This window comes from Xiphophorus maculatus, chromosome 20 (genome assembly GCF_002775205.1).
Source record: "Xiphophorus maculatus strain JP 163 A chromosome 20, X_maculatus-5.0-male, whole genome shotgun sequence".
Classification (NCBI taxonomy): domain Eukaryota; kingdom Metazoa; phylum Chordata; class Actinopteri; order Cyprinodontiformes; family Poeciliidae; genus Xiphophorus; species Xiphophorus maculatus.
The window spans coordinates 4,562,933-4,580,590 of NC_036462.1; the positions used below are offsets into that span (position 1 = coordinate 4,562,933).

General features: G+C 36.8%; 1 protein-coding gene across 1 annotated transcript in view; it reads right to left on the reverse strand.

Moving 5' to 3' along the window:
- The window catches only part of LOC102218222 (protein-glutamine gamma-glutamyltransferase E-like), a 13,241-nt gene extending 85 nt beyond the window's left edge, over positions 1–13,156 (reverse strand). Inside the window, exons 1-15 of the mRNA XM_023324576.1 lie at positions 13,061–13,156; positions 7,819–7,989; positions 6,486–6,740; positions 5,504–5,622; positions 5,051–5,179; positions 4,486–4,663; positions 3,577–3,712; positions 3,349–3,458; positions 3,085–3,200; positions 2,876–3,002; positions 2,102–2,277; positions 1,836–2,010; positions 1,574–1,737; positions 922–1,055; positions 1–714 (exon numbers count right to left, since the gene is read on the reverse strand). The exon at positions 1–714 is cut by the window's left edge and continues 85 nt beyond it. Coding sequence (XP_023180344.1) covers positions 567–714; positions 922–1,055; positions 1,574–1,737; positions 1,836–2,010; positions 2,102–2,277; positions 2,876–3,002; positions 3,085–3,200; positions 3,349–3,458; positions 3,577–3,712; positions 4,486–4,663; positions 5,051–5,179; positions 5,504–5,622; positions 6,486–6,740; positions 7,819–7,989; positions 13,061–13,094 — 2,172 coding nt within the window. The 5' untranslated portion in view covers positions 13,095–13,156 and the 3' untranslated portion in view covers positions 1–566. The remainder of the gene's footprint in view (positions 715–921; positions 1,056–1,573; positions 1,738–1,835; positions 2,011–2,101; positions 2,278–2,875; positions 3,003–3,084; positions 3,201–3,348; positions 3,459–3,576; positions 3,713–4,485; positions 4,664–5,050; positions 5,180–5,503; positions 5,623–6,485; positions 6,741–7,818; positions 7,990–13,060) is intronic.
- Positions 13,157–17,658: the final 4,502 nt, after the last annotated feature.

The following is a 17,658-nucleotide window of genomic DNA, read 5'->3' on the forward strand; positions in this document are numbered from 1 at the left end:
ATTGGAATTAATTTTAAAAAATTTAAAGAAAAAAGAGGAATAAATAGTGTGAATAATTAGACAAATCAAAAGTCACAGAACATGATGAAAAAATCACAGCAGACTCCAATTTAATTTGATTATAAACACTATTATGTCACAAAATTACACATCCTAACTAGAGTCTAGGTTTTTGTTATTTAATTAGACAAAAAGTTGCACAATTAAGCATTTGCAAAGAGAAGACATTTTATGTTTTGGAAATGTATTAATCAGGAATACATATTACAAAGAGAAATCCCTGAGAAACAACACACAGAAGTACGAAAATGCAGGAAAAACTTTCTTTAGTTCTTGGAAAGCAGAAGGACAGTTTGTGCTATTTCTTATATATTCTTTCATTAAGACTCAAAGTAAAATCAAAACATCCTTAAATAAATTATTTCTAGATTAGCAAGAAATTCTGCAATGCTTTAATTAACATATAATATCCCAGATTATGCAAAACCGTGAAACCAAAAATATATGAGCCATCTTCTGTTTTGATTTCAATCGTCTTGCCTTAAAGGGAAGACGATGTGAGAAAGTCAAGGTTTAATGTTGACGATGCAGCTGGACTTGATGTCTCTGAAGGAACTGCAGCTGAAGTTGACCAGCAGACTTCGCTCTCCGCTCTTGTAGGGAACGAGGACGACTGTAACACGGAATCTGCAGTTTGGCTGCAGATTTGGAAGACTGCAAGCAGCACAAAAGCAATTTTAAAAATAGTTTGAGCAAATATTAGCTAATCATCACTTGCTTTTACTGTTTTCCTCTCAGACTTTATTGTAGTGTAGAAAACCTTCAGTTTAGCAGATTATATTTAATTACAGTTTACATGCCTAAAAACCATCATAAATAACATTCCTGCAATAATTTTGCAGTTCCATCATGCATACTCACTTGGTTATTTCTTCCCCGATCATGAGTCCACTTCCAGACAGACTCATAGTGCAATCCATCAAGGTCTCATCGATAGGATTCATGAAAACCATTTCAGCAGTCAGTTCCTGGTTCACCTTGCTTTCCTTGGACACCTGAATCACAAACAGCCTGAATCAGCTAAAGAAAACTAACTCTAAAACAATAAAATTTACTTTTTTTTAATCTAAAAAATAGATTAATAACGCAATAAGTTATTAATAAATTGCAAAAAATATATTTTCCTCAAACTTATCAGTCCTGGTGAAAAGACAAAAGGACAAATGTGTTTGAACCAGATCTGATCAGTTTCAAACAAAGTCACTGCACAGTTCCACACTGTAAAAAACAGTGTATCTTCAGCTGTTTGCTAATTGCTGCTGGCTAGTCTGAAGGAACTCTGAGGAGGATCTTGAAGGCGGGGCTTGGTCCAACCAGGCGTTTATGACAGCTGACTGGTTGCCATGGAGATCAAAGGATTTCTCAAACATGCATAAAAGAATCAAGGCGACACCCCAGGTTTGTTTTTGATGAGGGAATAACATTAAAACACGATGGAAAGTTAAATGATACTGCCCCTTTAATAGGTGGGGAAGAGTTCACTTTTAAAAAGTTAAATTTTTTCTGTACTCACAGTGATGGAGAGTGGGGGGTTTATGAGCACAACTCTGTCTGTTGCCAAGTACACGTTGTCTTTATTCTGTAGGTCAGTGATGACCGCTGATATGCTCATGGTCCGGCGTTGTATCATGTACTTATGGTAGACTGAGAATGGGACCTTAATAGGGACAATCAGATCTAAAACAAACCAAAAAAAAACAAGCAAACGTGAGTTCATGATTGTCAGATTTATATTTCAGATCCAAGTTTTCAAAGAAAAAGGAAAAGCGAACAACCTTTCTTCGGCAGCAGCTTCTGCTCTGTGACCTCGGTCTGGATGTTCCCCTCTGGCTGGCCCGTGTATTTCATTGCCTGGACGCTGATGTTGACGGAAAACGTTCTGGTGGTGCTGCTGTCACTGCTCAGAATCATCTTCATGTTCACATCCTTGCCGTTCTCTGGCTTGGAGACCTGCATTGGGAACCAGAGGAAAGTGAAAATTCACTCTCTTCTTCATAACAGTAGACCAGAGGAGACGTCTAACACACTGGACGAAGCCTACCTCTTCAAATCGGATGAGCAGCTGTGGTTGTGAAGGATCAGGCGGAGGTACGGTGCTCATCGACGACGCTGGACCCGAAACCCTGTCAGGAGAACCAGCAGCATCTCGCAACATCGTTGATCCATTCACGATTTTGTCGAGAGCGTATGCAAAGACCTTTCTTTCCTCCACAGTTCCTGTATCGGGTCAGTCAAAGAAGCTGCGTGAATAAACAAGTTTCATCACAGCATTTCAATGCATTAACAGTTTCATGGTCAGTTGATCTGAGTCTGTAAATATCAGGTTTCCTCCAGTGTTGTTTGATTTATTTGTATTATTTTATACAATAACATGGATAGTAAAGACAGACTAATGTCTGGTTAAAATACTTATGTTTTATTAACCTAGGTTAATAAAACATAAGTACTCTTTAGCAGACAATTATCTATTCAAAATGATAATGGTGTTTGATTGTACATATACAGTATAACCCACAGAAACACTTCCCTTTATTTAAGTTTTGTTGTTGATATTTTATTTACAAAATTTCCTGTCAACTTTTAATATTTTTTTACAAAACAAAAACATGGTGGAGCAACTGGTGGGCTGCCCTAGCGCCTCTCCCACCAGGCTTAGCGCTTAGCGTATATATACGTATATATATATATATATATATATATATATATATATATATATATATATATATATATATATATATATATATATATATATATATATATATATATGTTTAAGGTTTCTCCAGAAGCCCCCTGCTGTCCATGCAGGTGAGCCCACCTTCTCTGTACTTGTAGGTGTCTGTGATGTCCGTCCTCTTGTACGAGCCAACCGCCTTGGTGGAGATGTACTGTCCAACTGTCTTTGTGTCAGAAAAGATTTTTGTCCTGGATCCATCACTTCTCACCTGGCAAGGCCATCAAAACCCATCATAAGCATCAAGCTTTTCTTTTATTAATGGTATGGTTCAGAGTTTACTCTATACTGACCAGCCAGGAAACGGAGTCAGCGTTGACCTCGGCGAAGACAAACGGGATGTCGTATTTAAGATCGATTTCTCCGTTCCGGATGGCGGTCACTGAGGCCGGGCCGCAGCAGAACAGACCTGCAGACAAACAGGCAACAAATTATCAAGTTATTTTATTCAAACGTTCACCCCACTTGTTTAAGATGAGTACAAACAACAAGTTGATGAGAATTAAGTCATGTTTGCAGAATGTTTTGTTTTGCAGTGTAGGGAAGGCTTTCCGTACCTTCACTCTTTTCCTGTGGTGTTGGATCCACAACCTGCCAGCCATCATATTTCCCATCTTTTGCCAGGTCTGGTCGTCTCATCCACCCCTCAACCCAGACGTGGAAGTTCCTTAAAAAGAGAGCACAATATTCAGACTCCCAACAAACCTGCTAAAATAAAAACAACAGACATTGAGAGGTTTTCAGACTCTGTGCTTCTTTAGAGCAGTAAATACTGAGCCTCTCACCAGATACTGTCTGTGGATTCCCTCTCCATCGCTCCGTTATAATTAAAGTAGTTGTCGATGGTCAGATTCTTGTTGGTGTCATGAGCCGACTGGAAGTTGGTGACGACACGGCAGGGAATGCCCAGCAGCCGCATCACTGAAACCACGCATGAAAAATTCAGGAAAATGCTTTTTTTTCTCCACCTGGTTGATCTTTTTAGTGACTTTATTTTTGATTATTAACGCTGCAATATGTACCTTTTATAAAAAAATATATATATGTTCTTTTATATACTGTATGTGTTGAAACTGTCATCATGTTGTGACATTATGGCAGTGTTTCTCAATTCCAGTCCTCAGGCCCCCCTGCCCTGCCTGTTTTAGGTGTTTCCCTTCTGTTACACACCTGGATTGAATCTATGGGTGATTAACAGGCTTTTGCAGCACTTGATGGTCATGCAATCATTTGAATCAGCTGCTCAGGAATAGAGGCACATCTAAAACAGACATCCAGGCCTGAGGACTGGAATTGAGAAGCACTGCATTATGGTATGAGACAGATAATCTGAGAAAAATGAGCTCCTCTGCCTTCTCCCAATGCTAACTAGAAACTACCAATCAGATCCTGAAGGCGGGTCTTAGCGCTGTCAATCACAATCCTTTCATTTCTCTGACTGACACCTTTAAGCCCCTCCTCCCGGCTCTGATTGCTTGTTTTTGACCGGAAGTGGTGCATTTCTTCACTGCCTTTGATATTGCGGTCTCCTTCACAGGAAGTGAAGGAGACCCATCTTTTCACAGATTATCTGTCCCATAACAAACCATGACAACATGGTGACAATATTTAAAAAACATTCTTTATTATAATTATATACTGCAGGTTTAATTGAATATTTTCAGTGAATGGAGAAGCTGACAGTCAGACTTTACCAGAGCACATGACGCCGGCGAACACCCAGCACTGCCCGTATCTGACGGAGCGGTAGTAGGAGTTGTACCACTGCTTCAGGATGGCGTAGCTGCCACTCCAGTGGGTGGGCGGGAGCCCGCCGCTGTAGTCATTTCCCCAGTTTCCCATCACAACGCCGCCGTCATCAGAGCTGTTGACCTGAAGGAAAGTTAATCACGCTTTCACTTCAGCAATGCACACGAATCCAAAGTTTTAGGTTTCTGCTCCGAATGTAAGAAAAAGCTTTCATGGTTAACTGAAACTAACAAAATAACAAAATATGAAATTGAGAAAACATTTTTGTTAATTGAAATAAATGAAAACGGTAATTAATGGGAAAAGATATAACTAACTGAGTGTTTACAAAACTAACTAAAGCATGGTGAGATATAAAATCCTTCATTTTGTGTCACTAATCTGTTTATTATTCTTATCTGACATTATTTTTTTTCACCACACAAGCAGTTTATGTCAGCTGTCGGCAAATTACGGCGCTCCAAACTGAGAGCCGTAAACCCGCATGCTGACGAAGGGTTTGTGGCCTACCATGGCGCTGACCACCCGGCTGACGTAGATGGGGTTGCAGCGAGCAGAAACGTCATCAGCTGGATTAAGCCAGTGTTTGATGTTGCGGTCGAGAATCATCATGCAGATCTTCACCATGCCTTCCTCAAACTGGACAAAAAGACAGAAACGGTAAACTACTGCTCTTAATCTGCCGTTTATCCACGGCTGTGGGATAAAATCTAAACACCAGGTGTCAAAACTAAACAGTTTATATTCAAACATCCAAACACAACTATGTTCTTTACTTTAATAAGGTGAACTAAAGTTTTCTGAAAATATAATTGAGAATTTGCTCCTGAAAACTTAACACAATAATCCAATAAACATTCTTTTAAAAAATAAACATAATGGCAGTTTAGTCTCATCTTCAAGGAGTTCAGTAACAACCCATTAAGTTTTTATTATGTTTATGAGTTTGGTTTTTGTTTGTACCTGCCCAAAGTCCCAGGACATTGGAGAGATGTAATCTCCGCTTCCTCTGTAGATGATGCCCTGTTCGTTCAGCACATACTCCCGCCTCTCCTCCTCCTTGGGCAGAAACACCCAGTCATCTGCAGAGGCGGTCAAATAATACAGAAACTGGTCAATCAGCTCAAGACAACACAAAAAAACTGTTAGAAGGGATCAGCTTTTAGAGGGGTTATATAGAGTACTTATGAATAGCAAGCAAGTCAACTTGGAAAATCAGGGAGAAATTCTTATGGATAATATTTAGATCTACGTTGAAATTGAGTCGTTTCATATCTGGACCAGGTCTAAATATTGAAAAGATAATAATTTACTGTCCATATATACAGTATATATATATATATACAGTATATATACTGTATATATATATATATACAGTATATACAGTATATATACTGTATATATATATATATACAGTATATACAGTATATATACTGTATACATATATATATACAGTATATACAGTATATATTATATATATATATATATATATATATATATATATATATATATATATATATATATATATATATAAAATGCAATAAATAATGCAATAAATGCTTTATTGCTTTTATATTTTCTACAAAATAGAATTTTTAAAAAAAATTTAAATTAAAAATTTCATCATCAATTTTTAATTATGATGATTAAATATGCCATTTATTAAGGTACAAACAAATTTAAACAATAATTTTGGGGTCAAAATGGTTTCTTTTGTCTATTGAAACACATTCAATACTTAAATTAAACCAAAATAAAATCAGAATTTTTTTGATAATTGTTTATCTTCTCAGGTGAGTGTGTGTTAAATGGGTTAAGTGGCCTGAAAAAGTCTGAGGAACACTGAACTAGAGTTAATTTAGAAACTTCTGAAAAGCTCACTACATCCACTCACACTCAAAAACAAACAGAAAGAAATGAACAGACAAATAACCCACAAACTCACCAGAACTCCACGGGTTGAAGAGGACAGAAAAGTTTGCCAAAATCTTTTCCTTGTCCTTGAGGCTGGCAGACAGAGTGTATTCGCCGATGGGAGCGTCAGCTGGCGGTGAGATGATCAGAACCAAGACTCCGGTCTCAGGAGAAGAGGTCCGTTGAACCTCTGCCTTCCACACCGCCTTGGCTGAAGCTGAATGCAGCGACCGGCCCGGGACGCCGAAGCGAGACTTCGTCCCCAGATCCTCCGATGGATCATTTCCTGCAAACAGACACAACTGAAGGAGTAAGGCAACAATTCTCTGTATGTGTGTATCAGTTCAGTTTTTTACAACAAATATATGAAACTTTATAAAACATAGATGAATTTATAGGCCTCATACAAATAAAAATTTCTATTAAAAGGGCAGGATGTAACTTTAATGAAAAAAAAAGTTTTTTACATATTTGTTAAACTGTCTCCATGTTGTGGCAGTTTGCTACGATGAAAAAGATAATCTGTGAAAAGTTTGACCAAAAACAACCAATCAGAGCTGGAAGGCGGGTCTTAATTCTGTCAATCAAGCTCATGTACTCGCTGCTAAATGTGCTAAAAGCGGAGAAACAACTTACCATTACAGGAAAACTGTTTATCCTTCATCATCTGTGGCTATGCTAACTGGCCTAGCATTCACAACTGAAATTTGCTAACAGGAAAAGTTGTAGTAGCAGGGAGCAAGAAGAAGGGGCAGAGCAGCGCCATGGCAGATTATGATTGACAGCGCTAAAACCTTCCTCCTGGCTCTGACTGGTTGTTTCCAGTTAGCACTGGGAACACTGGGAGAAGGCAGAGGAGATGGATTTTCTCGCAGATTATGTGTCTCATGCCATACTGTCACAATTTTAACAAATATCTATAAAAATATTTAGCTTTAAATTAATTACACATTCCTGCAACATTAGTGATGAATAGAAAGTTTTATGTCTTTGACATTCTCTCACATTTTGTCACAAACTTCAACATGTTTTATAGACATTTTTTTAGATAAACCAACATGGATAAATATCAACACAAAGGCACCAAAAGGCTTGTATAGCTAAAACTAAAAGGTTTAACTGATGTTTGGATGGAACTGGAAGACATTTTAAATATCAAAGATAGATAAACAAAAGAACAGAGACAACAAATAAAATGAATTATGATGTCTGTAAACAAAACATCCAGTTTTTGGTAGAAAAAGAAAAACACTAAATCATGCAAATGGAAATTATTGAGCTTCTTTTAATCTATCATGTGATTAATCGATTTATTACTTATTGCAACTAGCCTAGATACCAACAATTAATTTAAAGACACCAACCTGTCCCCACAGTCATGATGAGCTGATCAAAGCCGAGGTTGAACGGTTGAGTCAGTTTGAGGGTGAGTTTGAAGGCTTGGCCTCGTCTGACGATCAGCTCCGTCACCGAGATCTCACTGGTGTGATGCTCATTGTTGTTGGTGTTACTGTGGAGGTCCACTGATCTAAAAACTACAAAAACAAGAGCGGACAGACAAAAATAAATAAGAATCGTAACATTAATCAGACAGAACTAGATTTAAACATTCAGAGCAACATAGAGACAGTTACATAGTCGGCCTTCTGTCATTTCCAGGATTAGAGGATTAATGTCTCAGCAAGACATAAAGAAACTCATCCAGACGTTTATCTTTAGTCACATTCTGACTAAAACCAGGAAGATAGAGCACCACCCAGTTCTACATCACCCAGTTCTACATCACCCAGTTCTACATCACCAGTTCTACATCACAAAGTTCTACATCACCCAGTTCTACATCATCAGTTCTACAAACGGTTCAAAAGCGCTGTCGTCCATCAAAGCATCAGCGATCTCTCAGGTCTCCACCTGGGACATACCCTTTCCGTTTCGTTAATGTTGAGGTGCTTTCGTAATTTGTAATTGTGCTTTCAATTTGCTGAAGTGTTTTGCACCTCAGGGCCACCGTAGGAACAAACTTCTAGAAAACTCCAAAACAGCTGAAACACTGAGCTCCTTTAAATCTAGACCACAAGTGTCAAACTCAAGGCTTGGGGGCCAAATCTGGTCCGCCGTAGCTTTTTATGTGGCGCTCTAGACTCTAAATTACATCAATAAGTTCCTCCGGTTTTTCACAGATCTGCAAAATTCACACAAAATTAACAAATCTGACCATTTTTTTCTGATTTTACTGCAAATTTTCTCAAAACTGGTTGAAAACATTGAGTTTAATCGACTGCTGAATCAGCCTTACTTGATGTCAAGTTATAGTCCATGATTGATACGGCGAGTAATAAAAAATCTCATTTAACTTCATACATGAGCGCAAATATGGTAAAATAAATTCCTTACAAATATTTCAAAATTGGCATCACAAAATGTGCAATTTTGATACCAATAAAACAGTAAAGCAATCACAAAATCCTGGAGAAACAGCTAGTTAATGATGTTTGAACAGTTTAATTAATGTATTCTGGCCCTTTAAGATGCTTTTGAACCATAATAAATTAAACATTGACCAACATATTTGATGCATGTTGATGATTTTGATGATGGCACTTGACATTATATTATGTTTATTGCTTGTTTCATTGTTGGTTACTGTATTATGTTTTTATGTTGCAAAGCACTTTGAACTTCCTTGTTGCTGAAATGTGCTACAAATAAGCCAGAGTTTACTTTTATATTTACTTCTTTTGTGATGTCTTAAATTATTTTTTACAGTGTTATAATTTATGTAGTTAATGCCATTGAGTAATTAACAAGGTCAAAGTGCTTCTCGTGGTTCTAAGCCAGATTGTTCTGTAAACCAATCCGTCCTGTTCAGGGCAGCTGGATGCAGACGGGGAGTGGTGAGTGTTGAACTTTGCTACAAACTATCTGTCAAAAGTCTGCTGACATACTTTGACAGCAGAAACTGGGTGTGTTGGTTGCTTAATTTACTCATCCCAGCCTGTGTGTAAACGGGGCATGCCAAAACAGGAGAGTACAATGAAACACGCCCTTTCCTTAACCTCTGCAGCAACACCCTCAAGAGTTTTGCAAACATTGCAGAAATCCACAAACCTCATGCAAAGAAAGTTGGATAAGGAACTGTGAGTAAATAAATCCAACCACAAAACAGATTGAGCAACATCTGAATGTGGATTTTGCCCCAGAAAAGAACAACAAAGAGAAAGTTTGGGTTAAATGAATCAATAATTGTAATAATAATATTGTGCAACTATGAATGAGTGTGTAACGAAAGTGAGCTACAGGTAAGCATATTAAATGACTGTATTAAGGTTGTGAATTCTGATTCTAATCCTTCTAATTCATTTACTTTTTCTGGTTTTTTTAAAAAGAGCAACACCTACACAGGTTACGATTCTCTGGAGAACTAAATGTTTTTAGTTAGTTAGAAAATCCTGGTTAAAATGCAACCAAATAAACATTCAAAAACTGTCGCAGCTGCTGGATGTTGTAAAACAGATTCCCTCAGTAAACGCAGGTAAGAATCTCTTCAGGAGCGTAAACATCCAGGCGTGTGTTAACATGATGCTCAGAGGAAATGTCTACAGCCCAGAAAAGAAACAGCTTCTCTCTAATTATCTGGCAAAGATTATTTTACAAGCAGTTTAAATAATGACAAGTTCACCGTGTGGTCAGGTTGTGTAAGAAAAAAAAAAAATCTTTGGAGATTTCAAGTCGATGGCAGGACAGGAAAATATGAAAATTATGAAAATATGTTAAAAACTTTCTCCAAAATCTGCCCGTCTAAGCTGTCCGTTAGAACTTTTAGGGAAATATTCTTCGTTTCCAGAACATGTTTGGAGAAAACCAAGCACAGCTCACTAAACCACCATCTCAGGTTGTTTCTCTGTGGGTTTGGGTTCATATTTGTCCTGGTCATGTTTGTTTCTTTGTGTTATTTTCTATTTGTTTAATTTAAATGAGATTTTTGCTTCAGCTAGTCTTATCTAATTCTCATCCTTGGTCTCATTTGGTTTTCTTTTCACTTGTGTTGAACAGAGTTTGTTATCTTCCAGATCACATGTGTCAAACCCAAGGTCCGGGGGCCAAACATGGCCCGCCATAGCTTTCTGTGTGGCCCTCAAGGCTCAGATGCTAAATTATATTAATCCATTTCCTGTGATTCTGTGATTGTGGAAATTCACGTAAAATCAACAGATTCCCACATTTTTCCCTGCTAATGCATAACCCTAAGTCTATTGTAAATTTGAACTCCCACCTGTAGGGGGCAGTATTTTGTACTTTTACGACACCGATGCCTGAGCCTTATTTGATGTCAGGTTATTAGTTAGTCTGTGATTGATGTGATGGTTAACAAACTCACAATTACTTTAATACATAAATGTAAATATTGTAAAATTCCTTAAACATATTTATAAATTATCGCCACAAAAGTAGTGGTTTCGTTTGCAAAAAAAAGAAAATCACTAAATCAATCATGACATCCTGGAGTGACTGAATAATGTGAAAAGATGTTTCATTTTATGAAGTGCTTACAAAAAGCAGAGACAGCTATTTATTAATATTTTAACAGTTTGTTAATGGGTTTTATCAATACTTTAAGAACATTCCTGATCTTGATTTGGCCCAAAATGAAAATAAATTTGACACGGCTCTTCTAGATATCTGGTTTAATTTCTCGTTTGAATTTATTCCTGTAGTCCATCCTGTTAATCCAGCTCATGTTTTTCACCTGGCACCTGATTAGTTTCCCCCTCACCTGTCTCACAGTGTATTTAAGTTCAATGCTTTTGTCTGGTGCAGGATTTGTGTGTTTTTACGTCTGTAGTTTGGCGAACACTCATGTTCATGTCAAGTTTAAATAAATCTTTATCGTATCTTCATCGTGCCACATCGCCGTTCACATTTCGGCTTTTCCTTTGTTTGACCTTCACCAGACACTGAGACACTGAACACGGCAGCAGGTTCACTGTTGGAGCTGCTCAGTAACTCTGGATAAAATTATTCTCTTTAATCCCAAATAATCACAGCTGAGAGATAGAGTAATAAAAATATTTATCCATTTATAGATTAATAAAATCTGTCAAACGACCATTAGAAACAGCTCCAGGTTATTCCATTGGCAGGTGAATCACTTGCTGGATTAATGTTTCACAATCTGTTTTTATATTCTGCAAATCAACACTGTATCGAATTTGAATTACAACACAAAAATTAATTTTTGTAAAAGCCACTAAGTTGCGGTTTTATTCTGACAAAGTTGCCTGGAAGTTTAATGTTACACTTCCAAGGTGTGTTCTGTTGTTCTTGGCAGCTGCACATGTGAGAGGCAGAAACACCTGTCTGCCTGAAAGCTGCTCCACATTCATCCGTAAAGCTCATGCAATTAAAGAAAGACACACATTCAGAGTTACTCAAGTGAAGAAGAACAAATAAATAACAATTGTTCACATTCAGACTCATCTCAGTCTAATAGGCGCCATGCTTAACTATAAACCTCTGCAAAGATAATCATCATGTCCTCTGCTTGGTCTGCTCTGCAATACTTCTGCTTCTCCTATTTATAATCATCTATAATTTTAAAGTTTATTGTTTTTTTAACTCCAGTGACTTGATGTAAAATCTGAAGTATTTTGGATTTTTTAGATGAAATCTGTGTTTCTGCTAAGCTGCCCCAGGGGAACTTTGCTTTTTTTATATTAATAAAGAAATCTGGATGGATTTTGTAAACTTGAGTTATTGTTATCGTCGCAATCATCAAACAATCATTTGTTTGATTATTAAAAATAGCTAAATATCACAAAAAAGCAAAATTTCACTTTTCACTCATGAGCCAAAATCAAGATATAGAATATATAAGCAACAAAATAAAAGGTGTAGAAAAAACCAAGGATGGGAAATTGCATAGTCAGCTTTGTTACATCACCACTTTTTTGATAAAAATGCAAAAACATTTGTTTTTTTTCTTTGCAATTTTGCAAAGTTGAACTTCAGGAAGAGAATGGAGATAAATGGTGTTTTATTATTTCTTCATAGTCTTGGACAGGATCACACATACTCTGAAAAAAAATTATGTTGTTTTAAAAAGTTCTGATTTATTCACCAAACTTGTCTTAGCAGCCGTGATATAACAAGGAGAGTATTTTGGTGCAGAAAAAGAGAAAAAAACGAAAATATGTTATTCTTGTAAATGTTGCCATGCAACCAAATCTGACGCACTACAAACTGACCAATCTAAGCTTTAAGAAACCGAAATGGTCTTTTAATGCTGTGAGGACTCCCACATTAAAGCCTGAGATCATAAAGCAATTTCAGTGTCTTAATAGCAGCCATTTTTCTTTTAAATCTTGATCCGTTCTGTCTGGGCGTAGCCGTGTGCTCTTTATATTTTTAAGGATTATGTCCACCTGAGACAAGTTTAAGCCTGTTGAATATTTATTGTGCTTTTCAAAAACAGCTTTGTATGGTGGAACTGTAACCAAAATGTCTCCCAGTTTTAAAATCTCCAATGAAAAGATTTATATGCCATAAACTTAAATAAATACTTTTAATCTGGGTTGAAAAGCAAATATTGGAGTTTTCCTACTGCACCTGAGCTGTAGTCAGCAGGCCTGTTGAGACTCATGGCTGCTCCTGTCGCGTTTCTCTTCCTGGGATGATGAGCTGAAAGCAGTCTGGTTGACACCAAGCGTGCACTGCCTGATAACTCTGCAGACGCTGCTTTTAAAGTCCTTGTCACACCCAGCCACATGCCATTTCTTTGAGAAATGGATGGTGCAACCCAGTCATGCATTCTGTGGAAATTATCCCTTTTTTCCAAGTATAACAACTGTATTAAAGATTTACTGCTACCCTAAGTTACCAAATACTATTTTTCTGTACGATTGTGCCCTTCACATGACTCTGACTGGGGTTGACACATTAAGCAATAACAGCAAATATTAAAGAATGAGCTCTAAAGATTTATTACAGCGTTTTTAGTGTGCTGGGTAAAATTGGTTTCTTCGTTCCCACAGTTTGTCGGATAAAATCCTCGACAAGATGACAACCAGGAAAACAAAGGACACAAATAGAAATGTTCTTTCAACTCTTATTATGATATATCGAACTTAAAATTACTCAGAAATAAAACTGAAATGCTATTTAATGCATAGTCAACGCTCATGCAGCTGCAAAAGTTTCATAATGTTTAATTTTTTTCTCATTTTGCTGTCTTAGAAAATGTGATGAATTATATTGTGATGTTATGATTCTGCACAGGGAATTTAGGATTCCATCATCTAACAGCCAGAAGCTTGGATTAACAGATGGAATAAATACTCAGGTCATTATTCAGCTAAATTTAAAAAGTGGTTATCTAGAAGTCCTTCGATGGTTTACTTTGTTTTTCAGCTGATTTTTTGGAAAGACGCTGGAGATTTTTATGAGTTTTGTTCTGTCTGTATAGAGTGATTAAACTCAGTTAATCTCATTATAAATAGAACTGCTCTGTGAAGTATAATTTCTGGATTTTCTACCCACTGAATGAAGAACAAACATAAAAAATGTTTTAACCAAAAAGCAGACACGCACCTGAAGTTTCTGTTAAAGTTTTTAAAGATTTTATTGAAAGAAACTGATTTGGGGGGGAATAAAAAATTTGTTACTTATATGAATTATTGTCATTTTCATCCATAAAATACCAATATTTCCACTTAACTTTATATTTTGGTCTGCCTGATTATGCATTTTTTATTAAATAATTGTTAATTACTTCTTACTTTTACTTGAAGTAGTGCTACTCTTACCTGAGTACAATTTTCGGCCCACTTCTGGTTATGTTGGAGAACTTTATGAGTTAAAAAAAGAAGCTCTCCAATGAACAAAGTTTGTTATTTTATCTAATCAAATGAACACGTCGTGGCTGAAATGGATTTTCTCCGTCTGGTTCCTACATTCAGCCAGATGGCGTGAGGAGATCCATCGTTCCAGATAAAAGATAATCAATTAGAAGTGCTTCAAACATCTGACTGGAAAGTTTCCTGGAGGTGTTTGGTTGGATGTAAAGGGGAAATGTGATGACTAAGGTGAGAAAATGTGTCAATTCACTTACAGTGAGTCAAACCCATTAGCCGATGCCAGATTTTGTGAGAGCACGTTTTGTTTTTCTCTAATTTCTGACAAACAGTTGAGGGAAGCTGAAATTAGGTGGAGTCACATTTTGAGAGTGTTTTCTCTCAAAAATGTATTAGTCAAAAAGTGACTGTGCTGATTATAGCACTTGGTGTGGACAAAGAGGGAAAGAATGGCATCTTGAGAACAATCACGACGTAAGTACTTACATTCCTATTCTGCCTCATTATAATCCATCCTATTTGCTTTCACAGTCTGTTGGTAGTGTGTGGCTACCAACAGACTCAATATAAATCTATTGCAATCTTAATGAATTCAAGAAAAAATAATTACATTTATCGTGTAATTGTAGTTAATTTAAATAATTGATGTTTCTTTTCAGCCCAATGATTAATTTTTCTGAAAACTAGAGCTGCTGTCCACGAGATCAACCGAGAAGAAGTTATTTTTCCTTAAATAAAAATGTTTCATAATCTTCTGAGCATTAATTATAGATGTAGATATTTGCTCATGTAGATGAGAGTAAAGTTGAGGAGAGGCAGAAAAGAAATGGGTGTGATTCCACATATAGAAGCTATGAAAAAGAAGCAGTTAAGTGGGAGCGGCTGAGGTGCGGCATTTCCCCCAAACTTTCATTATTTCATCATACCAGCCGCACATGCACACATTCTCACACATGAAAAAAGACAGTGATCATACCAGGAAACGTCCCACAGAGACAACTAAGGCAAACAAACACACACACACACATGTTTGCGTGACCATCTTTGTGGGGACTTTACATCAACTTCCATTCATTTCTACAGCCTAAACCTTACTGTAACCCTAACCAACCAAAACCCAATTCACACCTTAGTCCTAAATCTGACCCCTGACCCAAAAACAGCGTTTCCCCTTATAGGGACCAGGCTTCGGTCAAGGAGCAGTTGGTCCCCACAACCTAGTATGTGTCAGGAAAATGGTCCCCACAAGGTATTAGAAACGCGCGCGCGCACACACACACACACACACACACACACACACACACACACACACACACACACACACACACACACACACACACACACACAAAGTGTGCCTTCCTCTCATCACAGGAACTTTGCATTGACTTTCATTCACTTTAATTTATTTCTAACTGTGAGCTTTACCTTCAACCCAAAAACAGCATCTCGTCTGGGAGCAGTTGGTCGTCACAAAGTAGTATTTGTTGGACAAACGGTCCTTAAGGACGCACACACACACACACACAATCATTTGTATTGTGTGTGTGTGTGTGTGTGTTAGGACTTTGAACTGACATCCATCCAAAACTTATGTATTTTCCTGTAATGTCTGTGAAGACAATACCTGATTGAAATAAAGGATTATCTCCTCAGACTCTCAGTGACTTCTACAGGAGCTTCCTGATGATATATTCAATTAAGTTATACAAATCTGAGCAGGTAACAAATTAAAACAATCAAAACTTTTACCCTCAAGGACTAGAACTGGCTAGTCTTATAAGAGACTGTCATTGGTGTGATTTTAAGGCTTACAGATAGATTTGGTAACGCCTGCTATTGTAAAGTAACATTTCAGAGGTGACTCAAGTTATCTGATCTTTACTCTGGAACAAATTACTTCCTCAACACCAATTTGGAGAAACAGAAGACAAAAGAAAGATGGATGAAGATGATTCAGTTACAAAAGTGCATTAAATCCCTTCAGTGAGATAAACAACTAAAATTAGAACAGCACAACTTGTCACAGTATTATCCCTTCTCATTGTTTTCTGACCTCTTTCAAACGCTCCCAACAAGCTTCACTGACAGGAACAGTTTCAAAAACTGAGCCTGAATACAAAAAACTGAGCCTGAATACAAAAAATCGTGTCTGAATACACGACACAAGGACAAAATTCAAACATTTAACAAAAGTTCAGCTGTGGAAAAATCTGGATGAGCAAACCTTATAAGAGCCATTTTTGCCCTCAGTTCAGAGAAACAAAATTTGTTCAGAGTAACAAAAACTACAAGAATTGAATAATTATTTTTGACAATATCTAATCAAGAAAATTTATTTTGTTGTCTTAAACTAAAGAATGATTCTATTCTTGTATATAATTAAAACAGGAAGAAAAACCAATATATTTTCTTCAATGTAACAACATTTTTAGAAAAACCAAAAGACACTTACGCTTTTCTTACACTTTTAGTGCTACTTTGCATGTACTACATGAGAATGATTAGCAAAAACTACTTTAGCATTTATCTTGTCTTTATATTTTTAAACATTGCTCAGTTTTCAGTATTGTGGGTTTTAGCCATATGGAGGGTCTGAAGAGGTAAATGCAGCTCCGGAGTCACATGTTTTATTGGTTTCCATCTATTCATATGCTTTGTTTTACCTGTTTACTGGTAAATTTAATCTAATTTTGTAAAAATCCTTGTAGAGCATTTTGAATGATCTTGTCATTTTTTACTAAATGTAGGAGAAAGTCTGCAGTGGGTGTAGCTCTACATATCACCAGTTCTTTTACCTGTAATCAACAAGTGAGATGATAATGATCCGCATATTTTATACCTTATTAACAAGAATTATGGCTCTTTAATGACAGGCAGTCTGGTGCGTTGTCCACCTGCTCTGCCTCCCCTTCAAACACTGAACAAAAATGTAAACACTTTTGTTTTTCGTCCCATTTTTTATGAGCTGAACTCAAGATCTGACATTTCAGCATCTTTTATTGTGGCACACCTGTGCATTAATCATGCTGTCTAATCAGCATCTTGATATGCCACACCTGCAAGGTGGAAAGACTTACTATCACAGACTTAGACAGATTTGTGAACAATATTTCAGAGAAATTATTATTTTGTTTATATAAAAATGTTTAGATATTTGAGTTCAGCTCATAGAAATGGGAGGAAAAACAAAAGTTGCATGTGAAGTGAATTCAAAAGAAGATTAAGAGAAGACAAAATAAAGAAAGTGAGAAGGAGAAAAAAAGGACAAAGAATAAATTAAAGTCATGATTCACTAGGTGTAAAGAATGGAAAATCATAGGAAAACATGGCGGAACAGTGATTGTATTACACAGA